General features: G+C 42.5%; 1 protein-coding gene across 3 annotated transcripts in view; it reads right to left on the bottom strand.

The window, feature by feature from the left end:
- Positions 1 to 25,752, bottom strand: part of MAD1L1 (mitotic arrest deficient 1 like 1) — a 353,651-nt gene that overhangs the window by 188,894 nt on the left and 139,005 nt on the right. For 2 of the 3 annotated variants that reach the window (XM_027656701.1, XM_027656702.1), the window contains one exon: positions 19,821 to 19,961. In XM_027656701.1, coding sequence (XP_027512502.1) covers positions 19,821 to 19,961 — 141 coding nt within the window. Of the gene's footprint in view, positions 1 to 16,842; positions 16,902 to 19,820; positions 19,962 to 25,752 lie in introns of those variants that run through there. The other variant, XM_027656703.1, reaches the window with a different exon arrangement.

Genomic DNA, 25,752 nt, shown 5'->3' on the forward strand with positions numbered 1-25,752 from the left:
ATAAGGAAAGCACTGACTGTAACACTTAGAATTCAATTCAATCTAAAAACATAAAGCCTCGGCACCACACCGATGAGTTACATGGAACAACACAGGAACAGGATGAGAAAAACCTTGAAGAGAACTTTGCAGTCACTAATTATCTCCAACACAAATAATAAGGCTCTGGTTTGTGGGAAAAACAGGACGAAAACTTTGATTTCACAAAAGCCACAGACAGATTACTTCTGGGGGTGGCAGAGACCGAGACAGAAGTAACTCATCAGCCACTTGCAGTAAGACTTCACTTTATTTGCATACTGTGATCCAGCATATTAAAATATTGTGAGAACTGAAATGAAATTTTCATTAGTGTTCAATCTGAAATCTCACCCGTGGGATTCAGCTTTCAACAGCTCCTGAATGCATTTCCCTGTTTATACTTTAAAGTTAGATATCCATTTATCCCATGTTAGCCAATGCCTGCTGCCTTCAACCCACCACACATCATTACTGCCCAAGGGCAGCAGCAGGGGACTGGTTCAGCATGTCTGAACTGCACTACAGAATTACACTGGATTAAATGATCATTTCTAATTTAACATATTTTGATGTTTGTAGTTGAAATTGCCAATCTTTCACAAAATTGCATCAGTTGAGAACACAATCAGGAAGATAGTTGAGTACCAGCCATTGCTAAAATAATTTCTTTGCTGCTTTACAGGCTCCTTTTTGCTGTTCTCAAGAAAGTTCTCCTGGTTATAAAATCAAATGCACATTCTTTATAAAGTGGGAAAGAACAGTTACAAATAAACTCTGTTGCTTTCTCAAAAGCATCCAGAACACCATGTTATCTCCCAGGAGCTGGATTGGAGGTGGTAGGGGGCTTGGTCGGATGCAAAAGTGCAAAAGAAAATTCCCCAATAACTTCTGAGTGTGTTTGAGAAGTTTGGATTCAGTGAAATGACAGTCAGTCCAACTTGCAGAAAAGCTGCAATAGGCAAACCAGAGACCATTACTTACTGACATAATTTATGTTATGAGGATAGGCTTACAGCTCAATGAAAAGCATGTGTCTCAGGCCACAGTTTATGCGGTTTTCCATATAATTTAGTCCTTAATTTTACCCAAAGCAAGGACAGGAAACACAGGCAACTAGAATGCCTGGAAGCCAGATGTCCCACATCCCCAGGGACTCGTGCTCCTGGGCATCACAGCAAACCACAAGACCCAGGGACTGAAGGCCACTGCTCTGTGCAGAGAGCAGTGAGAGTGTTTTTCATCAAAGAAGCAAGAGCTGCTCCTTCTCTGAAAACCAGTTTTGTACTGGATTTGTGCAGGGAAATGCCGCCCCCCAGTGAGAGACAAAAACCAGCTGGTTACCAAAATGTGAGAGGAATAAAGCAAAGACTCTTGGGTGCTAAACAAAAAATGATACTGCAAATTGAAAAATTGCCAAAGTCATTGCTATAATTGCCGAAGACACGGGGAAAACATCTCCTCTAGCAAAGATATGAGCTCCTGTCAACACTCTATCAAGATTTACTGGACAAAGGGATAATAACCAAACCTTTCTCTTGCTCTTAAGTCTCAAGGACACACCAATCTCTCTCCTCCTCTTTAAGAGACACAATCACTTAGTAATGTCAAGAATTCTTGACAGTAAGCTTATTATAAGGAAATAACACCAAACTCTACCTGGTCAGATGATGAGAAAAGGGTGCTAATGAAGTGACTGTAGAACAACTGATAGGGGGAAGACAGGATTCCAAGTAGAAATTGCCCACGTCCTTATCCCTGGCAAATCACTTGACCTAGCTTAAAGTAAGCTGCATAGTCCTGCAGCAGAGACCTAGCTTTTGTTCCCACTCTGTCTAACAGCTGCTGAGAGACCCAGGGCCAAGTACTAAACTCTGAAACTCCTTCTTTTCTCTCCCTCTCTAATGTAAAGATAATACTTGCTCTTCAGAAACCTTCGATCAAGGATAATCTCTGAGCACAAGGTGCCACTATTGACACAAACCACACCGGATGGGCCACACCACTCGGGCACTAAAAGGATTAAGCACTGTATTAAGTGCAGAAGTCAAGCACCAACACGTTCAGAAGTGGCAGCAACCTCATCTCCCTGATCCTCAAAGCAAAGGTGACCTTCACAACTCCAACAAAATGTAAAACTTGGAGAAAGACTCTGAACTTCTCCAAATCTATTACATCAACGCTGTTCACATAATCTCCCAGACAGATGCTGCCAGGGAAGGCACACAGCACCAGAGCAAACTGGGAGATGGAAAAATGCAGAGCATTCAATTCAGGAAAGGATGAGTCCCTGGAGATCAGACAGGCCCATGACAGACTGAAAGGCATGCAGATAGGGAGGAAAATAATGGGCTCAGGTAACAAAGCAGCCTTACATTTGCAAAAGCATCTCAAAACAAGAACAATTATTTGTTGTTTTAGTCTCTGAGCTGCAGCTGAGGTTGAGGTGAGGCTAAGGAGCAACATCCCAGCAACTCCTCTCTCCTCCTGTCTTCCCTTAATGTTTTTGTTCAACACCTTGCTAAGAAGGAGCACAGAGACCAAAAAGATTAGCACAGCTCTACTGGGAATAATATACTTTTGCAATAGGTCTCCTTCCCTCCGTCCTAATCAAACAGTGCTGCAGTCCCTGGGGAGAGAATACAGCGCCAAACAAAAAATGTGAGTTTGCAGCTGCTTCCTCAACAGCAAAGGGCAGCCTGACTGATGAAACTCTGCCAAGCCAATTGCTTCCAGCATGATGCAGTTGGCCTGTACAGCATCTCCAGGACACACACAAGTGACTGCTGGATGCTGATGGACTCTCCGAAGGAGTCATTCCCCATCACTGGGACACCCCTCAGAGAAGCCCCTGCCACTAATATTCTTTTTGTGGGCTCAGAAATATTCCTACCTCAGAAAAGTAGCTGAGTGTGCCAATGTAGCAGGGAGTCCTTTCTCTTTTGCTGCTCCCCAGAGCAAAATTTTTAACCCGACTGCAGAAAGATAAACTGGCATCAAATCTGTCTGCTGAGGATTGGCCACAAATCTCTTGCCAGGAGTAAAACAGATTATTAATATATTAATGCAACTCAAAAATATTAGGAGAGTATCAGCCCATTCCACAGGGATATAACAAATAGGTAAAAGAATACAAATCATCTGGAGAACACTAAAGAGAATTAATTTTACTGTGCTGTGGTCAAATCCCTAAAAGTGAAATGAAGGGATACCAGCACCCAACTCTGAAACAGATGTAGCACCTCTGGATCTAAGTTCTCCCCATGAGTTGCCTCCAACTAGGTTTGATACCTAGAGGGAAAGAAACGGCATTTTATTGATGAAGACTGTAAATTAGTCAACAAAAATGTTCACTCTTATCCGTTCATCAGAAAAAATGGTGGAATTACATCTCTAACTAAAAAAGCCCTTCTAATTTCAGCCCGATGAGTCAGCACTGCTGCATCTCATCACTAAGAGTGATTCATTGTCATTGCACTTCTCAAAGTCAAGAATAAGGGTATTCACCCCAATTCACTGTCATCTCATAACTCCTGGGGACTCAGGCAGAGTGTTTGCACACAGTATTGTTATAATGATTTATGTGAGTGTGTCACTTTTAATTTAAAGGGATAAAGAGTTATTGTCAGTCTACCAACCATAAAGCAACATTTTCTTTCCACTGAGCTGACAGCTGAATACCTGGAAAATATTCTTATTTGCCGAGAAGGAGAGGTTCTACATCCCAGAGCCTCAGGGTGTCAACGCTTCTGAGGAAACAAGTGGATGCCCAGTGTCTTTGGAAAGAAACACTAGTACTTAGTAGAGTTAAAAGAAGCCTTACAGTGGAGTTAGAATCTGAACAGAAATTCAGACAAAAACAGTAGTGATGGAAAGCCTCTGCCCCAAATGAAGCAGTGGTGAGGGAAGAGGGTTTTGGCATGGATTAGACCCCAAAAAGATTATCTGTAGTTGAATGAAACAAAGAATATTGGAAGCTAAGCAGCAGCATAGCTAGAGTTTTCTTCTTATTGAAGTCTCCTCATATCACAGTCATTTGTACTAACCTTTTTACTGTTATACCAAAGCTACTGAACAACTCACACTGACCTCACACCCTTGAGGAGGCCAGAACCTTCCTTTAAGCTTCCCAAGGCTCTTGGCAGCTGGTGGCGTGTGGTGATAGTTCAGAAAAGACGTCTTTAATGATATGTGTGTGCTGAGAGCTCTGTCCTAATGATATCTCACTGCTGTCCCCACAAACACACTCCAAACAGGAGCCCTCAGGCACATCAGCACATTTCCCTGGGCGACTTCTGTGAGCCAACCAGCAAACACTGTTGGGTGAAGATTCATGTTTAAATCAAACCTTTGGTTTCTTCTGGGTTAATTTTAATCAAGTTTGGTTTTTGCTCTGGTTCTCTGCACTACTGCACTGGTTGTCTGAGCCCTAATAAAGGTCAAGGAGGGGTTTCAGCCAGCACTACCCGTGGCTTGTGAAATGACAGCCAGTGTGGTTTTGGCATCGAGGAGAACAGTGGGTAAACTGCCTAAGCCTCAGAGGGTCTCCAACAAATTTCAAACACTCTTGGAAGTTGCTAGGTAACAACATCCACCCCCAGGACAAGATTGTGCAATGTTTGCTCTGACAAAGCAACGCTTGAGTTGCCCTTGCTTCCGCCCCGGGATCGAGTGTGTTGAGGACCTGTCTCCTCTGCTGCCAGAGCGTTTCCAGTCTCTAGTCTGGCTGTATAGTTGGATTTTGCTGAACAAAGCAAACATCACATTTTAAACATAGCTATTATAATTAGCAGAAGCTCATTGCTCAATTCCCCTTCCAGACAGGGATTTCCAAATGTCACAGTGTGCTTAGCACAGCTGATCTGTGCCGACGGCTGCTCTGAACACAACTGACCCAGGAGGGTCCAGGGCACAGAATCAAATCCCATCACGGGTGGTGAGATGGAAAAAACAAATAGGATAATTGTCCTCCTTCAGCCTGTACCTTCCTGCTCCTGTGCTACCTGCACAGCACTGTGAGCAAGGCAAGGTTAGCAGAGGCTCCTTGACACAGAAGGTATATGCATGTTTGAGGCCAAGAAGGAATTACTTTTGGAATTATGTATCTGTTTTCTGAGTCAGCCCTCCAGATGACTCTGCCTCATTCTTGTCCTGCCAGGGCATAAAAACAAAGAGCAGTAAGGGCAGAACAAGAAAGGGGGAAAACCCCAAACTAGTATATCTATTGGCTGCTAAAACATTTTGCAAATGCTATGGCAAATGCAGAGACCTACTTTAAAACAGTATTTGCTTTCTAAATCTGTTTGGGGAAAGCAGAAACAACCTTAGTCCTTATGAGTAATTTGAAGTATTTTAAAAAAATTGCAGTTTCTATTCCCAACACATACCTCCCCAACATCAAAGAGCTCCTCCCCTCGAAGGAGAATGGTAGCACTTCCACTTCCAGGTATGGCATAAATCAGTGGTTTCCAGGCTCCCTGCAGATAAGCTTCACTTCAGAGACTCTGGCAATGTTCCACACCTCAGCATGTTCCATGGAACCAGCAGAAGTCCAGCAGAGTTTATTAGTGTGAGTCTCATGCAACATCTCACCTATGGTGTACAAGTGTCTCACCCACAGCTCCTGCCTTGCTATTTGGGATCTGCCTGTATAAACTTCCTCCACCTCTCCAATGCCCCATGAAGGGCTGAAGATGGGAGCACCAACCTGCTCAACAAAAGGAGAAACCCAAGCTCAAAGATCATGTGACCTCTGTAAGGCCACATGGGCAGTCACAATTTACAATTCCAATATTATACCCCATCAGGTTTGTACTACAAACAGATTAGAGGCAGAATTTGCCTGAAGTTGTAGGGGGAAAAAAACTGAAAGAAAGAAAGAAAGGAAAAAAAAAAAGAGGTTAACAGTCTCTCTATCCAAAGAAATTCCTTAGATGGAAAAAGTAAAAAAATCATCCAAGATGTCAACTGGAAGAAAAAAAAAAATGTGTAAAATACTCTCAAATAAAATCAAACATCCCTGCACGCCATAGTCATGCTCCTGTAACTTCTTTGAAGAGGAACAAAACTCTGCTACTTTTATTTGAGAATTTATTCAAAATAAATAAATCCCAATGGAATTTAGGCATGCTGTAGAGGTTCCAACAAAAATCATAAAAAAAAGCAAGCAAACTAAAAAGATCCTCTCTTGGCACGCTCTTGAAAGAAGGATTCACCACATTTCTGATTGACTGCCACTGTGGTTTAAATGAATCAGCTATAAATAGGCAACAAATGCAAGGCAAGCACTTGAAGGGAACAGCAAGGGGTTTTTTTGTTTTCTCTTCTTATTGCTTAATGGTTTGTTGGGAAGGAGGTGGCTGACAAGGTAGAAGAAATGTGGTAAAAATACAAAGAAACAGAAAAGAATGGTGTGTGGGAAGGAAGGATAAAGAGACAAAAAGACATTAAAATGTATGAACTTCCCAACTACGTTTTTGCCTCTAGTTTTGTAGAGAATGGAGGATCAGGGATGGGAGAAGGCACACACACTTCAGACTGAAGAGGCCCCGAAGATTCCCCCACACCCACAAGTTAAAGAAGGGTTTTAGGTTATCAATAGTCTTAAGTGAGAAGTCAAGCTTCTCTGGGCCATCTTGGACTAATTTCTAGTCTTTTCTACATATCAAATTCAACATATGAAGTGCAGCCATTGAAGTGAAGCACTGGAAGTGTTTGTTCAGCCGTCTTGTGCTAAGAGTCATCATAACAGGAGTGGACTCAACACTATTAAAGTTAAGCAGCCATCCACGTCATAAGAAAATGAAAATACTTGTGTCAATGAAAAACAGAGCTGGAAGAATCTGAGTCATACACAGAGAGAGCCTTGTTTCTGGAAAACATTTGCAGGAAAATTTCTAATAAACTACATTTTAAATATTGAATAATCATTTCTCAAAATAACTGGAACTTTTATTTCACAGCTCTTGTTCCAACTGTCTGCTTATTCTCCTCCTCTTTCCCACAGCTAGTCTGACTGCCCACAACATCCTCAGTCTCCAGCTTTCTGGCATTCGTCAAAGCAGCCAACTTAATTATCCTTTTTAATTAGTCCTCTTAATCTTATGCTCCTTCTTTCAAGCCTGAAGGAGGCTCTTACAGAATCCAAGGAGCGGAAAACCACCTGGTTTCCCCTTCCAAAGAGTCTGACTAGCTTTAAGGTCCTTCACTACTCCTGCAAAGTGCTTCCTTGCAACTCCATGGCAGACCTTATCCAGCACATGGAGTTTGCCAGTGAGCAGCCCAGGACCTCCTCAGAGCCTTCTCCTCCATGGGAATGAAGGCTGATCCCAGGCCAGCTCTGCACAGATTTACAGCTTTCTCAAACTAATTTCTCCTGTATGAAGGTGGAGAAGGCTATCAAAATGGCCTGAAATCCAAACTTTTAAGCTTCAGCAGTTAATATCTTCCCCTCCTTAGAAAAAGATTTGGAAAGAGTATGCAAGGGCTACAAAAAACCAGTGCAGAAAAGAACAGAACAGGTAAAGAACCATCCTTGCATTGCATAGGCATAATACATATTCTGTGTTTGCCAACCATCAGTTAAATTTTCATTGTAAAATCTTGCAGGAGGGGGCCAAGTGTAAGATTAATCAACTTGAGGCTGAAGTCTTTCGTTTATCCATAAAATTGAGCAGAAGGAACAGAAGGGCCTATTTCCTTACATCATCCCATCAGTGCTGCTCAGTTTTGGGCTGAAAGGATTAACTCCAGAGGGAGCACTTCAATTTTATCTTAGACATGGTCCATTTGTTTCCTTTGGCCCTTCTGCTGAGACTGCCAACAAAGATGCCAGACAGGATGATATTTTTGAGATGCGAGTGTTTATCTTCTCTGAGTGAAGCAAACAGCAATTCATTTCAGGAAAGCAATCCAGCAACCCACAATTGCTTCTTGCTCCAACAAATGCAGCCTGACAAGGCAAAAGGTGAAACTGCCTGATGGTCCCATTAGAAACCTTTGAGTCTCCTCACTCCTGAACGCCTGCCTAGCAAAGCTGTGCTATAGAAACATGAAAGATCTCCACTTGGCAGAGAAAGGGAAGAAGCAGGAACATATGCTGAGATAATCTCAGTTATTAGCTCCTGCCACAAAGGCACAGGCTGTATTGAACCTCTCCTCTGCCACACAGTGGGATGCTCAGAGGCTGGGAGCTCTGTTTCAGAGGCGGGTCCAGGCACCACGAGGGATGCAGTGAGTACACACACCTAACTCTGCAGGCAAAGTTAAATCAAGCAAGAGAGCTGGGGCAAGGCAACATGGAGCATGACAAAGAGAGCTCCCTGACGTAAATATTTGCAAGGAAGAATTGTCAACACTTGTTTGTTGTTTTTTTTAAGCTCCTCGTCACGTTTAAATTTTCTTTCTTCTTAACCAAGCAGATAAACAGCTACAAAGATTCACCTGTGCCTAAAAGTGCCTGACCTCAGGGCAACACCAGCTTGGGCTGGTACATGTCAAAATGGTGACTCGCTCTCTTTGTGCAGGAGGCCATATAGGAAGGGTATAAAAAAGTACATTTGCTGTAGGAGTGGTCGTATTTGTGCCATGCAGCAGCCCGCAGATATTCATGAAGACTTGAGTGTGACATCTTCCTTTCTCAATCCCCTTTTCTGTTCAGGACCAAGTGTAATCCAAAGAGCAAGCGGAATGCAACAGAAAATAATATCCGCAATAATTACAGTTATGTGTACAGTGTTGATGGGCTGTAGAAATCAGATACAATGACTGTGGGTCTTGCATGGCCTAAATAAAAAGGTGTTCATTATCCTGAGAGGAAATGCCACTTATGAACGATAAGGTCATGCTGCACTTGGAAGATAAATGTCATTTCTCTGTACAGCTGTGACAGTCTCACCTACTGTCTTCAGCAATGTACGTAAACAGCAAAGCAATAAAAAGCCTGTAGAATTAGCCTGGGACATTATTATTTTAAGAGCATAAAATCACTCATCTGGAGTTCTTTAGACATGCTTTCCTAGGGACACTTTTGTATGTATAAACATGTATTTATATTGTGCTTTTTGGGAGCCATAATACATGGAAATAATTAACACATTCATACAAGCTTGGGTATGTTTAGTACTATGTATGTTGAAAGAATTTAAGACTCATTGTGTATTTTATACAGCTATAAACATTCCCAGGAATTACATCCATCTGCATAGGTAGTCCTGCACTCCTCACAAGCCCCCAGGCAGCCTGTGCCAAGCACAATGAGCAGCTCTAAATAAATACCATCCATAATGCTAACAATTCTCTCTTTTCAGCAGCTCTGTGTGCTGCCATGCTGCAGCTGAGAGACAATTAAGTACACTCAGATGATCTTTGAGCACAGAGCAATCCCCTCCAAGCAGGAACAGCAGCGTTGGGGGGCCCAGGTACCTCCAGCCAAGGCTCTTTGAAGAAGGGGTGTCTCATTTCAGCACTCTGAAAGAGGGGCTCCTGCCCTCTCACACCCATAGGTGAGCAAGGCAAAGAACTAATGGACATGGCTTAGGCACTGCTTGAGTGTTCCCACCTAGAGGGACAGGGGTTTGTCCCTGTGGCCCTGCAGACATCATTCCAGCTGTCCCTAATGCCTGTCTTCACACAAAAGGTCACAGAATGCTTCAGAAACCAGCACCTTAATTTGCTAAGTGGAACCCATGGAGGTCAAAGGAGCACATATTTTATCTGAATATTTGAGAAATCGGGGAGCTGATCTATCCTAAGGCTGCATTTTCACTGATGAAATGACCTTTTGTAAAAGGCAGTAAGTCAGATGATCAGAAAGTGAAGAACTCTGAATCTGTATGTTAATAAAATTGAGAGTACTCAGAATATAATTGCCAAAGATAGCGTTGGTAACAATGAGCTTAGCAATAATATCTGCCACAAAGATTATTGGTTTATGGTCTCTACCATCAGGCCAGTTCCCAACTGCACAGCCTGGACTGCAAGAAAAATTCAGAGTTTGTAGGCTCTCAAGAGATACTCCCATAATTGATACTGATACAGACACTCATCATTTCTTTGTGTATACAAATAATGTACAGTGGCAACTTTTATACAAAGAAGCCTCAAACCCTCTCCCATTACACAAGATATTCTACTTAAAATTACCTCTACAAAGTAATTACTCTGTTCATGGTTACTGAATAACTCGTGTTTTCATACACCAATAATGCCATAACATGTAATCTTTCAAGCTGCTTGTTGATTTCCTTTAAAAATCAAAAATATTTGGGTTTAGCAACTCTTCCAAGAATCTGCTTTCCAATGAAACTGTTTCTACAATTTTCCAAAAGGAAGCAAACTTGATGCTACAAGAACTCACATCTGGGAGTCTGACGTGTGGATTGCAGGCACGGGAACACAGAACAGATAAAAATCAAGGCTTTAAACAAGGAATCAGTTCTGGTTTTAATGTGGGCTTGAACAGAACTAGAAATGTGAGCGTACATCTGTCAGAGCTGCAACCATTAGAGCCGTTTAAACAAATTGAAAACATAAATCAGTTCAATAAGTCAAATCAATGTGCCATGCATTTCATAGCCATGATACTGTCACTGCAGCTGGATTCATGGCACATGTATTCTATAGCACTGCCTGTTTTATTAAACAGCATAAATAAAGTTCAAAAGAATGTTACAACTTGCATTACAGGAAGACTCTGGCTTTCTCCGCAACTTTGGACTTCCAGTTTGTTTTGCTGAAAAGCTTTTAGCACAATCAAAGCACATTTGACATTAACACTGATTAAAGCAAATAGATAAATTGCAAAGCCTCTGAGAAAACAGAATTGTTCCTTACAATTTACCTGGACCACCCCTGAACAGAGCAGATCTATATCAACAGCTTAGGTTTTATTCACAGCATGATGAAAACTGCTATCAGCTGGGCTTTTCACTTACTCTGCTTCCAGCCTTTTCCAAATATTAGTAGGCTGATCACATTGAAGTGAAAAAGAAAAAGAGAAAAATAAAGAGAAGTCCAGGCACCTTTCTCTGAATTCTGTTCAAGTTATAACTGGCAATAGTGCTATACTCTAATTCATGACCTTAATACAAACCAGGCTGGGGAAATGGAGGTGCTGCAGCCCCTGGACAAACCAGACCATAGGGAAAGATAGGTGAATGGATGGAAGCAAACACAACTCCTAACCTGGAGAAGTACTAATTATGTATGTTTGTTCTGAAACAAAACAACTGCAACTGGCACTTGCATTTAGGCACCATTCGACTAACTGTGCTCAGGCACTAGCTGAACTAGGCTTTTTAGACTAATTAGTTCCCTGAAGAAACACCTCTTCTACTACTTGTAATTAAGGCCAAAGTAAAGAATCAATGGGCTTCAAAAGAAAACCAAGACAGCGACTACTGTTGTTCTAATTGCCACGATAACAAAGTATTAAGTGCATTAAAGTGGATCTTATAATCCTTGCAAACTGCGAAGAGCAGGAATGTTAGGATCCACAAGAGCATGGGAACAAGCCTGTGTTGATGCTGTTTTCTCAAAGCACTTTTTCTGTTTATATGTTATAACTATTTGGGAACAAGATTTCGTAACAGGATCGCAACAAAACTCCGTCCTGGATGCCACAGAAACACACTGGGCAGGACTGTGCTGAGCCTACGTGGAGGCCCTGCAGGAAAACCTTGGAATCTTTACAGCATGTTTTTAAATAGAAAAAATAATTAAAAATATTAATCTCTCTTTCTTACAGGAGACCATCATCATAAATTAAAAGATTACATGAGAACACTTACAAATACATACTTTAAATCTTAAATTATGCAGAGATTATGCAATTATTCTGAAATGAAGCACTAGAAATCACAGAATTCAAATCCAATCATTATAAAAATCAACAAACCTCTACAAGTTCAGAACATCTTTTAAGACACCCAGGCAAGTGCTGTTTAATGTCATTAATACAATGCAAAGTTAGGGAATAGCTAAAATATCCATGGTGTTTTCCATGTAAAACATTATCCTGATGTGCAATCTTAGCTTCTACTTTTTTTTTTCCATGAGATATTTACCTCCTTCCTCCCCCTGAATTGCTTGGTTTCCATGAGCTGTTAAAACTTGCATCAATGTGAGAAGGTTCCTAAGTAGTAGTTCTAACAAATAGGAGACATTATTGGCCTGAGCATTGAAGCCTGATTGATTCACTCACACAGTTCAAAAGAGAGGAAAAGCACTGAACTCAGGAGCTCCTCTGGGAAACATAACCTAAAGGAGTCCAATTTTTAGCTTGGAGAGAAATTAGTCAGTCCTGGCCTATTTTCCCAATTTTCCTGTTCTCAAAGAGTCAGACACCACAATATTCGTCTGGTGGTTGAGCCACATGAACAGGTTCCACACACTTCAGGGGCTGGAAGTGCTCCAGAGGATGCGGCATTGCCTCTGACGAGACCCCATCACCCTGCTCCAGAAAGAGACCACCTACCTTGGAAGCTGTTGGGATCATTCCTGTCTAAGGATCACTCAGTACCCCCAAAGACAAACCCTGCTATTGGATATGTGGCACAGCAGTGCCATGGGCTGTAGCTGCACGATCCACACAGGTGAGACCAATGCTACACCAAATCGTCACTCTTTCCCACTTGGAAGAGATTCATAGGGGTTAAATCTCTAAATCAAATGCAAAAAGCAGTTTGTCCTAATGTGAAATGTTTCTCTAATGTTGCAAAAAACCCCAAACAATTCTACAATTGTGGAAAGCAACACTGGAAACTGGTGTGAGCACTAAAGGAACCTGCACAGCAACCTCCCTACTGCCTCCTATCCGTCCCTCCACGCTGCCTGCAACACCAAGTGATGGAGATCAACGTAAGAACATATTTCTACTCTTTCAAAGCCTTCCCTTTGAGAAGCTGGAAGCTACCTGGTCCTAACTCTATTCCCCAAAAGTTGCTTAGTTTGCCTTTTTCTTTCTGCTTTATGCCTGAGAGGAAAGAGACACATCATCACTGCTCTGCTTGCACCCCAATTCAGCCTCTGCTCCCCAGCTGCAGCAGGAGGGGATTTGCACCACATTGCACAGAAGTAGCTCTTTTATGCAATGTCTTTGCTGCCAATGGGGCTACTGCTCCCACTCCAAGTGTATTGCTGCTTCCTCCTCCACCTAAAGACATCTAATTGCAGAGCCTGTATCTCTCAGCACAGGCATGCAGGCTCTCCAGTGGAAAGCATTTTAAAGCTCTCAACGTTGCATGAAACGCTCTCCCCTGCTCTATTGTGGTAAATATGACTCATAACTGCACATCACTTATCGGCTCTGTCCAAAACATCACTAAGAAAGAACCAATTTTAAATCTTCTGTAGGAATTTAGACCTAGTTCATCTGTTTCTCTTGTTTCCTACAGCCAGGGACATCTGAAGTTTACCCAAATTCCTTAGTTCAAGCCTCTCTTGTGCTGGGTTATTCATAACATCACCAGAAGAGGCTACAGGAGGATTTGTTCATACCAAGAACATTTTAAGTGGAGCATAGCTGAGAGGAAGGAGAGATCTTTTTGTTGCTGGCATCTCTCAATCTGCTTAGGCTGAAGAGAGATCCTTTAGATGCAGAGTACAGGAGCATTCCCACATCCTCTGAGCATCACAGATGGACAACACAGATAGACAGCAGAATGAAGGTATCAGCACGGTCTCACCTAGGCTGGGCTTGCTTCCTGCAGGCTGAAACACAGCCAGAGTCCATCCTAAACTCCCTGCACTTTGAGCACAGGTGATCATTTAGATTTATCATTACTAGACAGCTTCACATTTAGAGAATCAAAACCAAGGAAGAGAACTAGGGAGGAGAGTGTCACTGACTGCATCTACACCAGGAGTGTGACTTTCAGCAAGAGGTGATGGCAATGATAATTGTCTAACCCTGTCCTTCCTGCACTCAAAGGACACAAGAGCAGAAGAGCTGGAAAATGTTGGAAAATGCTTTTCTGTCCCATGGGCTTCAATATGCAGCCCAGAGGCAAAAGTGTCCTTATGGCTGCTCGTTGTTCTGCAACAGGGGGCATTTTTCTGGGGGTTTGTCTATAAGGGAGCTTATCACAAGCTAGAAGTTGTCTTATTTAATGATTCACCCTACGCAAGTTGGTGACAGGACATTCTCATTCTTGAGAATGATGGAGGTTGCTTCCAGTTAGCTGTGGTCCCTGGGAACTGCTGACTTAAAGACATTCTTAAACTGTCAGAGCATCCACTCACTAAAAATAGCTGTAAAAATCTCCCTGTCATGAAAACAATGCTGCCTTGTGCAGAATATCTCCAGTGTAAGGCAGTGCCATGGACTGATTCTCTTGAGCAATTACTAACTTTCAGGACAGATCCCAAATGAGAAATCTCCTAAAAAAAAATTAATAGTAATTGAGTTTTAAAATCTAGTTTGACCAAAAAAAAAAAAGCAGCCTCAGACACAGAGACAGGTTCTGCTGCAGCATCAACTGGTTTTAAGAGGCACTGTTCTTCCACAGAGCAGGGACTGTCACCTTTAACAAATCATTAAGGCCCTTTGTGACTTGACTTCCTCATTTATATGATGATTATTTGCAAGGTGTTTTCCCAAATCACAGTCACTGGCAGGTATAAAAGGGAGGGGAGAAAACTAATGACTCCCTGATTTGACAAGGTCAGTCAGGTCTGAAGGAAGATGAAACGTGAAACAACAGTGAACCCAAGATAATCCATTCTGCAGGACTGCAGGAGAACACAGGCCTGACCTACTCTCCTTCAGCAAAGGAAAAAAAAAAAATCAAAGGACCACAGTGCTTCCTGAGAAGGCTCAAGCCTGCCAAGAGATACCAAAGCACTCAGGTTCAAAATGCTATTCCGACAAGGTGTTTGTTTTGTCAGAAGATGATGTCCAGCCCTGTGACTGCTCCAGCAATCAGTGGTAGTTGATGCACGGAGAGCATTAGCATCACCTCCAGAGAGAGACTGTTCCCTCCCACATGAGTCACAGATAAGATGCTACAATGACAGCAGAAAGTCTGGGCAAGTGAAACATATGCCATTCTGGAGCGGCAGGAAAGCTCTAGTGATTGCGATTTGCTCCTTACGGACTTCCGAAGTGAGCAGAGTAATCTTCCCACTCCATCTTACAGTTGTCACTGAAGGAAAAAAACAGTGCACAAAGGTTGGATGGCAGCAGAGAGGTACAGAAAGTAGGTAGGAGAAACCTGAAAACTAAAACAAACTCCTCTGTACCTTGCACAGATGGGAGGAAATGCCTCTAAAGTTCCCACCATGACAGAAACCCCTTCTGCTATGTGAAGAAGCAATTTACTTTTGAGGGGGAGAGGAAATATGGCAAAGGAGCAAGATAAACACAAAGTGTAGATCCGAGATGGGAAAAAAAAAAAAAGGTAAAGTGAAAAAGTGCTGAAGGGAAAGCTGGGTAAAGCACAAGAAAGAACTCTTAACTGCTCAAATTAACATTTTAATGCATTCACACGTAAAAATTAAGCACTTTAAGCACCGGTGTGACTGCTGAGTAACCCCCTTGGCAAGGAGCAGATTGGTGACTAACATCACAAAATCAACATCAGGGGCAGATTAAGAGCCAATATATGGTCAATGAGTTTTAGGGTCACCACTAATGCCCGAGGTGCAACAAAACACAGAACATATGGCATTTGGTGTGCTGAAACTGTCAGAATCACAATTAACTGATTAGGGTACATATGGTGCTCACAGACAGTGTAAATCTCTCAATGTAAAAGATGCTGGAGATCATTGAAGGTGTCAGCGTGAGTCTTCCTTGTAAATCTCTCTTCATTAAAGTTTTGTATGGAGTCAAGAGTGTTGCAATAAAATCACTATTAATGGAGTTATATTTATGCTTATTTCTCTTTTATGCAGCTGGATTTAACTTTTCCAACACTAAACTCCACATCAAAGCTTTTTCACAATAGCTGCTGCATGCACAGAAGCTTCCTGTTTTGTCATATTTACCTTGAAATTAGAAGTAGTGAGAGCTAAGGTGGTAAAAGTTAATGAAGACTGGCAAGAAACCTGATAATATCATCAGTATCAAAAAAAAAAAAAATCAGGCTGCCACAGAAACACAGTTACAGTATTTAAATTTAAGTATTTATGACAGGTTGGCCAGAAACAAACTCATTCCCTCTTCAGTTCCAAAACACACTTTTTAAAAGATGGTGAGTGACACTTCATTAACCACGTGAAATGGGCTGACACAGCCTGCTTGCTTCTGCAGCCACCATTTCAGATGACATTTTTCTTTGCATCTCTCCATGCCTTACATTCAACACCCCATAAAGTGCTTCCTTGAGCCTCTCCAACCACATCAGCCTTGTGGAGGAGGGGGTTGGGCTGGGGGCAGGCAGTTCTGGGGAAGAGAAAAACAGATCCCTGTTTGCATGTCCATGCATTAGAGATCCAGCTTTTCTCACTGGTCATCAATGAAAGGCATTTAAAAAGTTCTCCATCAGCCTCTCTTTGCCTTCCAGTCCTCTGCCCCATCAGGCTCTGACAGGACTAGTTCTTCTGCAGCATCACTTCACCTCTGAAGTGATACAGGATCAAAGCATCCTTCTGTATCCCAGTTTCTGAAAGGTGCCTGTAATCCAGGTGCTGTTTAATTCAGACACAGCAGTGCTCCCAGCAGCTGGGCTGGGGCACAGCTCCGTGTGTCTCCTAACTCCATCCTCCCAACAGACATTCACACACCCACACAGTTCCCCCCAGGGCTTACACACTCCTCTCTCGTTCCCTGTGTTCTTTTAAGCAGCTTCCCATTTCCATTTATACACCCAGTAAAGGACTTACCAGAGACCTCATCTCCCTAATGAGTTAAAGCTGCTGCCTCAGCCCAGAATCTTCCCAGTCCCACATGGCTTCCTCCTCTCTCCTACAGTGTTATCTCTATCACTCTTTCTTCACCAGAGCTTCCAGCCTGCTGCTGGAACGTGTGGGAAGATCTCCCCTTTCAGAGCAAGTAAAAATCCCTCTTAAGAACACTCACTTTTCCCACTCCCTGGTTTGTCAGAGGTGGGGCTGCCGGTGACAGATTAGGGCAGGCAGAAGAAACAAGAAAAAAGAAAGTATTAAAGGGCTCTCTTCTAGGGGGCACAGAAAGGGATTTGGGTAAATTAGGTACTCTGTAGCAAAAAAAAACCAAACAAAAAAAAGCTGTGAGAAAAGAAATCAGAGAGGTTAGACATGGTTCAAGGTGTAAATGTTATGATTTACGAACAAAGCTGAAAGACAGAAGGTACAAAATATAATGCAAGAGGATGCATCTGCCTTGACTCTAAAAGGGCTTTTTTAAACTCAAAGAGCTCCTGGACCACAGTGATTTCTGGAGCCTCCCCAGCAGAGGGGCAGAGCACAGGGACTGTATCCCAGTGCCTGCTGGGTGCCAGACACTCCTCTGTGGGAATAACTGGAGTTCCCCACGGTGGGACATCCCCTGCTAACTGGTGATCTTGATTGTTTGCCACACTTTAACCATGTTAGCCTATCAAAAAATAACAGTGTCAGACAGGTCTTCTCAGCTCAGATCCATCACTGTCCTTCTCTGCAGCCACCCCAGACCTCCCCTGGATCCCCCTGGAACAGCTGTGCACGTTCTTGCTCTGCTGCCATGTGACAATGCTCCCAGATGAGCTCTTCTCATTCTCCCGAGCTACTCTACAAGCTGACTGTGTGCTACCCTCCCAGTCCCATCCACACCAGAGGCTCCTGGGATGCCCCAACCCTTCTGCCATACTGACTTCAACATGCTCAAGTTCCCCTTCTCCTTCCCTCCTCACCCTCCAACAGAGGCCGTTTCTCCCACATCTCAGGAACGACTGAGGCCCCAAGGTGCCTCATTCCAGCAGCCTCCTCTGTTTGTGAGCTGAGTCATTCAGGTGTCAACATTTCTGAGAGTCATGGGGAGGCTCAGCAGAGCTGGGAGGGCACAGAGCATTATGTCAGAAGTTATTAATAGCTGCCACCGACCATCTCATTGACTTTGATCTACTGGCAGTTGATTACAGCTGCTGCTCCTGATGATGAGGCACCAGGGGTCCTGCCTGCACCTCAATTTCCCTCTCCAGTTTGTTGATTTGTACTAGAACAAAAAATTTTCCCCCAAAATTTCAAAACAGATGGGATTCAGCAGTCAACATTGCAGTCAGAAAAGCAAACACAAACAAGTGAAGCGTAAAATTTTACTTTATGAGGAAAATATCAGGTCTTTGAATCCTGCTTCCAGCAAAGTCTTTGAAAGGCTTAAAGGTTGACATCACACACAACAAACCTCCAGAGAACACAGCTCCTTTCTGAAATTTTCCATGTAGCCCTTAATCCATACCCATGAAAATAAACTTAGAATTTGTTCCCAACAAATAATTAAAGGGGCATAGCAATTGGTTCCCACACTCCTCCACGCTTTCACCTGAAGAAAAAAGATAATTTGCTGTTGCCTGAAGACAAACATGCACACCCGACATAATCAAAGAAACAACTCAGGAAATCTCCCTGCAACAACCTAGAGCCACTGCTGGGAACAACTAAGGAAGCAGATAAAATAGCCACCTATCCCTTTATGTCAGCATCACCTATTCCTGCTCTCTCTGGTGGGAAGCAATACAGTGATCAAAAGGCAATACAGAGCAACTTCTGAGACAGACAAATTGAGGCAAACTTCCATTTTATCTGGTGTTAACATCTCTATCAGCTTGCCCAAAACTTTGCAGAATTCCTTTTTCTGAGATACTGGGAGGAAATAGATCTATACCATGATAGTGATCTACACCACACTGCTCTGCTTGCTAAGGATTTAAAGGTCACTGGAGCCAGTACTGCCTGACGTAAGTCCCTATCTCCCAGGACAAGAAAACAGCATTTTTAAAGATGTCAGAAGCAACAGAGTTTTGTGCAGAGTGGGACAGTCCCTTCTATGACTTGAACATAAACCAAGGAGCAATTTCTACAAGTTTTACTCCATTTGAATTAGAACATCTAAATCTACATGATGATGGAACTAGACACAAAGAAAGAAAAACTCACATACTTATGACTGTTGTAAAGCCTGTGTAATAAAACTGCCAAGCTTTGAGATCACAGACATATTCCAAATATTTCAACTCATGACTGTAAAGCTCATTCCACTATGACAAAGCACAACAGAAAAGACAGGAATGATTTGGCCAATGCACGTTAACATTTATCTCACCACAGTCACATTTCAGACTACAAATTTTCAAAAAGAGAACTAAAGATAATATAAGCATTCCTTCAAGAAAAAAGTCTATCTTTGGAAAGAATCTTTTCTTTCTTAGAGAAAGTCTAGTAAAAAGCATTTACTAGTGACCAGTATTCTGAGGTTTTCTGGCCCAGTGCCAAGAAGTGAAGAACTTACAGCACATAGATTTACTTCTTCAACCCTTAACTAAAGCTTTTATAAACACAAGTTGCTCCCACTGTGTACAGGAGAACCTTGACAGGCGTGATACAGCGAATCACTTGGACTAGGCCACAGAGATGGTACTACACTTGCTACTCCTTTACTTCCCCTTAAATGCATCCCTTTAACAAACAGGAACTAGTTGTCACCCCAGCCATGTATGGGTTCATCACACTCAAAGATTATCCTTGGCTTCCACCAGCACCAGGCGCAGAATAACTCATTACTCTTATTGATGCTGGAATTTTCAAGTCTGGCTTCTGCCAGGGGAGATCACATCACAAAGGCAGTTCAATCTGAAAGGTCTCAACTCCTTCCCCCCTGGGGTTAGAACCTGATGCTCCTTTATTACCTCCAGCTCAGTGTTGTGAGCGTGCAGCTTCTGCACCGTGTCCTCGGCCTCGCGCATGCGCCGGCCCAGCTGGGGCGAGTGCTCCGCGGGGGTCAGCTCGCTGTCGTAGGACTCCAGGATCGCCCGCATCCCATCCCGCTCCTGCCAGGAAGAACAGACACCTTTAGAGACACAGCCCCTGACTGCACCCCCAGGAGAGGCTTCCCAGAACAACATTCCAGGGTTTTGCCCGTTGTTCTCTTAGGCAGCAACGAAACGCTGATGGACGCGCACTCGTCGTCTTCATATCAGCATCGAGCCACAGGTGAGCAAACAGCTGTAATAAAGTAAATGTTGCTGCTGTGAAAACTGAAAAATTAGACTGCCTTGTGTCTGTAAAACTCCACACCCCTTGTAGGAAAGCAACGTGCAGACGCTCTAACAAGCAGATGGTGACTGAAAACAGAGCCTGCCCTCTTTTTGGAGATACTATTCTAACTCAACATGGCTGAATGAGTTTCCTCAACAAATATATCCTGTTGTACTTGACATTATTCCTGCCAGAGTTTCAGCAAAGAAGGAGCAGAGTTGCCACAACAGAAATGAAACAGATTTGACAGTGAACAAAGTGGCTGAGAGCAAATATCCTCAAAATGGTATGTGACTTTATCACTTGTTAAACGCTGCGACGCTCAATGTTTGTTACAAATATTTTTTCAGAGGTTAATATCTGGCAGACAGTGTGTTTGGCTCACTTCACAATCTGCTGGCAATTATAACCAAGCACTTGCAGAAAAAGACAAAAACAAGGATCTCTCTCAGCTCCCTGAGAGCAGTTTACATTCCCAACTAGAAGGCTTGAGCTCGAAGCTAAAGGTAAAACTTTCTGTAGGGGTTCCTGGTTGAAGTATTTCCTAGTGCACTCCCAACTTCAAACAACACTTAATACCTATCTCCAAGGCACTGATGGAGAAGAATGGGGACAAAAGGAAAATTTCAAGAGGTCAAGTGTGTTTAAGGAGATTACTGGTTCCGGTGCAATATGCACAGGGGGATTAGCCAGCTGATGAAGCGTTTCATCTTCTGACTGCATGGAAGAACCTTGATGCTTGTGAGGCTACAGAACAGGGTCAAAGCAGCTCAGGCCTCTGGCATAAACCCAAGGCAGTGCTGCCTCTCTTTTGCTTGGTGACTAACTGCTCAGCTAAGCAAGCCTGGATACAAAGGTTGTATCCTCCTTCCAAACCTAAAGGTCAAAGACTGAACGTGGATTGCAAGAGCACATGTGGGGAAGAAAAGGAACATTCACATTCAAGGTGTGACAACAAGACCAAGGGCACTGCCAGAGGTACCACGTGTTCAGAGCATGTCACAGATTGAAAGGTCAGCCAAGATGGTTGGGTTGGCCAGCAGGTAAAAGGACCCCAAGATCAAAGGACCACCTGAGGCAACAGGAACCAAGTTAATAAAATTATAAAGAAAAACAGGTTTCAACATAAGTAGTACCAGAAGCTATTACTAGCTCCAAACCCAGATCTGACTGAAGAGAATTTTTTTCAAGGAAAGAACAGTTTTGCTGTAGTTTAGAAAGAATTATACATCTAACAGATGTGAGAAAGGAAATACTTCCATCTTACTGCAGAAGAAAACCCAGACACAGCCACACCAGCCTTGTAAAGAACTTCTTTAGCAGAAAGGCAGGACAGGATCTCTCCTTCCTCCTCCTCCCCCTCCAATACACACAGACATCACCCAGTCTGCCCAGTGCACTCCCCATAAGGCAAACTGCTTTTGCTCAAGAGGTGCCTTCCATTCCCCATTTATTGTCAAATCATTGTGTAGAGCACAGAAGAGAACATAATGACAGCATTTAGTGAACGTATTGGTTTGAGCTTTGCATGTTGTTGCAATTAGATTTGCAATTACAGCATCCTCCCTCCTTCTCCACACTCTGAGCTGCTCCGCTATCCTAATTTTCTCCTAAGCATCTTTCATCGATGTGATAATTTACCACTGCAATGTTCTCTCCATTACAGCAGGGCAGTCCCAAAATCCTTAGCGTTTTTTCAAAAGCAAACAGGACCCCTGGCAACTCCCATCACACTTGGTTTCCAATTAACTGTTGAATATTAGGTCGTTCGAGTCATCCCCAGCAAGATCCTCGCAGTTCCCCGAGCTCTTCAGCTGCAAGGAGGACAAACTCCTGCTTTCATGTTAGCATGGAAAAACTGCACGGGAGCAGGACACCCCTACAGGCTGTCTCTCCCCAGAAATCAACTACAGCCCTTGCCCTTCAAAGCCTTTCTCTTAAATGAAGAGTAAACTTGTCAAGAAAAAACACACATGGTAAACACAGCACAAGCTGTATTGCAAAAAAAGGTGCTGAAAAGCTGAACTAAAGGGCACAATTAAATACTTGATCCTGGCGTTCACTTCTCTTCAATTATTTCTAAATATTAATACTGAAATGAAATCAGTCCTCAGCTTTCAACAAGTGGTCCCCAGCTCCATTTTTTAAATTTCTCCCCATCAAGAGCACTTACTGAAAGCTGTTCCCTCCCTCCTTAAGGTCTTGTTAGTTTGGCAGGAAACAGAAGTTCCTGTTGATAAGTCCTTTGTCTAAGAAGATTCTCTAAGATGTAATCCTAATTTAGTAATTGCTGTAATATTTCCTCATTGTACACAACAGGATATTCCCCAAGCCCCATCAAAATCCTCCCCAGGGACTTTTTAACCTTATTCCAACACCTCTGCTTTCCTGCTTCCTATCAGGAGAGTATTCACCAGAATTACTAAAAAGCACTTCCCCTGGGAATTCCCAAAATTTAACCAGGATGGGGCACCTATGCTAACTCACCATAGACCTACACTGGCACAATTCCAGGTGTTTTTTACCCTAAGCAGTTTGAAATCAACACCTGAACAGAAATGCAGCTTACTTTAAACATGCCCTAAAAGCAGAATGACAGTTTTGATGTTCATTATAAACCTAGGAAATTAATGCCCTACACAAACTCTGGTGCTGCAGCTTGCAGCTGTGTTTGAGGAGATGTAAGCTTGAAAAAGAGGAAGGATAGTGATTTTTTCAGAGGTTGAACAATTTCCCTTCCTTCTGCCAGCACTAGCCCATTCATCAAACAAATATGCCTCCTACTACCACATAAGTAACTAAAAAGAAAACACATTTTATAATTTTAACCAGAAACTAGAGCTAATCCCATGAAGAAAAGAACAGGAAAATGCCTCTGCAAAATGACACCCCTAAGATGAAGCTTCTCCCCAGTCCTCCCACCAGCTCCTCTATTCCCTCTGTGTAAAGCCAAAGTTCCAAATGGTTGGCAAGTAGGTTGAAACTCATAAAGTCCCTTTCCACAGCATTCACACACCAGAGTGGTTTAGAAACAGCAGGAATACAATTGGGCTTCTCCAGGACTTTGGGGTTAATTTTAGGGAAAGGCCTGAGAATGGTTCATACAAGCACCATCACCGTGTCACTGCAGCACTGCACATCTCCAAGGACAGCCCACAGCTTCAGATACAGTCACACTGAGGAGCAGGAGAGCGACTCCCAGTTGGCTGTTGGAAGCAACTGAAGAGTAAAACACAGCCAAAAAATTTTCAAAAAGCCTCTGACCTTACAACCAACCACATAAGTTCAGGCCTTGCCCCTGCTGCTGCTCGTTAGCCCCTCTTCAAATGTACACACACTCCATTCACCACAGACTTTCTAATTAGCTGAAGAAAAGAAAAATCAATAAGAAAGAAATTAAAGTTACAAATCTAACTGAAGTCAGTCACACACCCAGGGAAAATTTGTTCCTGGGGTAAAGTTTATCTGGTGTCATAATTTTATTGAAATCCTATATCTTCCTATTGACTTTTATCGTTTCGAGCTGGATGCCAGAGTTATCATTATTAGAGTCTCAGTGTTGCTCGCAGGCCTGAGGTTTGAGGTGGCTTTTTTTTTTTTTTGCCTTTTATAAACAAGCTGTAATTGTCTGGTTTATTGATCAATAAATCTTTCAACTGCCTCTCTTCACCCGGCTTCTGTTCTGGTAACACTCCTGCACGATTTCTCTGCAAGAAAATATAGGCTTGTTGTTTTTTTTAAAGAACAGATTGTTTTGTCATTAGCAATGAAAAAGCAGGAATTGTGCCGGTCGGTTCCAATAATGGTTTTTTAATGACAGATTCTAGTCACAGTAAAATCTGCTTTATTTCCACACGAGTGAACTTCAACTGTTAATCCACAACCCAACTGCACAGCTCACTTGCTCTCTCGTTTCTGCATGGGCTAGAGCCTGGCACAGGAGACAGACTCTGTAAAGCAGAATCATAATGATATTTCCCACTCAGTGTCTTTTTTTTTTTTTTTGATGGTACAGAAATATTCCCGTTCCGAGCGTTACATCAGCTTTTTGTTTAATTAATGATAATTTTTGGAGAATGTTAATAGACTGCTTCATTATCAGAAATCAGTGGCAAGATCTCCTCCTCCTCCTCTTCCTCTCAAGACTCCTAAATCCAAATTAATTGTAATAAGGGAAAATTTCAAGACTGAAGAAAGATATGGGGCTTCGACATCAAACAGGTGCTATTTGCAATCAGGTATAATTTAGGTAACTATTTCTCATAAAAACACAAATAAAAGAGAGAGAAGACTGTGTAACAGAGGTCTATACTCCCTTGCTTTAAGGTAAAGAAACACATACAGAAGAAGGGAGATGGTATGTGGGGCTTGACTAGATGTTTAACATTAGCAAAATTAGCACTGTGAGGTGTAGGAACGTAAGCCAAAATATAACTAGAAATAACAGAAGAATATTTAAATACATTAGACTGTGTCAGGACCTATTGAAAAAACGTATTTTTAGGTTACTTGAAAAATATTTATCACAGTAATCTCTGGTCCATGAGCAACTATTTTTGATGAACTCTCAAATGGCAGGATAGGACCAGAAAATAGGACAGTGAAACAGATCCAACCTTTTAAAAGAAGGATGGGTGAGAAGATATAGACTCTGGCAATTATAAATCACTTCAATATTTTGGTATCTCATAAAATACTTGAAGAAAACATTAACAATCAGATTGCAAGCAGCTAGAGAAGAATTAGGGACAAGAAACAATCAACTGAGCCTTAATATGAATAATATCAAACCAGTCTAATTTCCTTCTTTGACAGGTAAATTGTCTACAGAATAAAGGCAAATAATAAATGTGATAAATCTTAACTTCAGTGATGTGTTTCTCAAAGAGCAGAATTACAATTCAACAACAACTCTGTAATTTAGAGAAATGAATTTGCATCAGGTTGATGAAACTCATGAAAACAAAGCACAGAGACACCAGGTACCATTAACAGGCTGCAGCATCAGTGAGCATCTGCCCCTTCTCAGAGCTGCCAGTTTGCACCTTCCTTAGCTTAGAAAAGCATTAGCCAGGGGATGTCAACAGGGCTACTGACAATTAAAAGGTTCTGCTCCAAATTGATGGTTGGAGGAATTGATAAGGAATTGATATACTGCTAAAGTCTTACTTGGTAACATGTTCATATCACGTTGCCTTACGGAAAATGGAGGGGGAAAAGCAACAACAAAGCCAGAGCAAGATGCAGGAAACAGGGGCCTGAAAGCAGAGCTGTGGCCAAAGGCATGTTCAGTCAGACTTTGGCTCTTAAAGGAACACGTGTAAGGGAGCCACATCCCTTCAACTCCCTCCTGGAGCACTAATTAACACAGCAGCTAATTGACTCTTCCAGAACAGACCAAAACCCCAAGAGATCTAGGCCAAGCAAAACCAGCAAAAGTTAAATTACCAGAAACTTCTCAAACCCTCCTTGCCTACAGCAGCATCTACTACCACCAGAAGGCAAACTGTTTGCCTTCCTCTTACCACCCTTGTCTTCTGTACAAATCATCTTCAAACCGAAATTTTCTATTCCCAAACCTCC

The sequence above is a fragment of the Corapipo altera genome, unplaced genomic scaffold (assembly GCF_003945725.1).
Source record: "Corapipo altera isolate COAL_440 unplaced genomic scaffold, ASM394572v1 104, whole genome shotgun sequence".
NCBI classification, from domain to species: Eukaryota; Metazoa; Chordata; class Aves; order Passeriformes; family Pipridae; genus Corapipo; species Corapipo altera.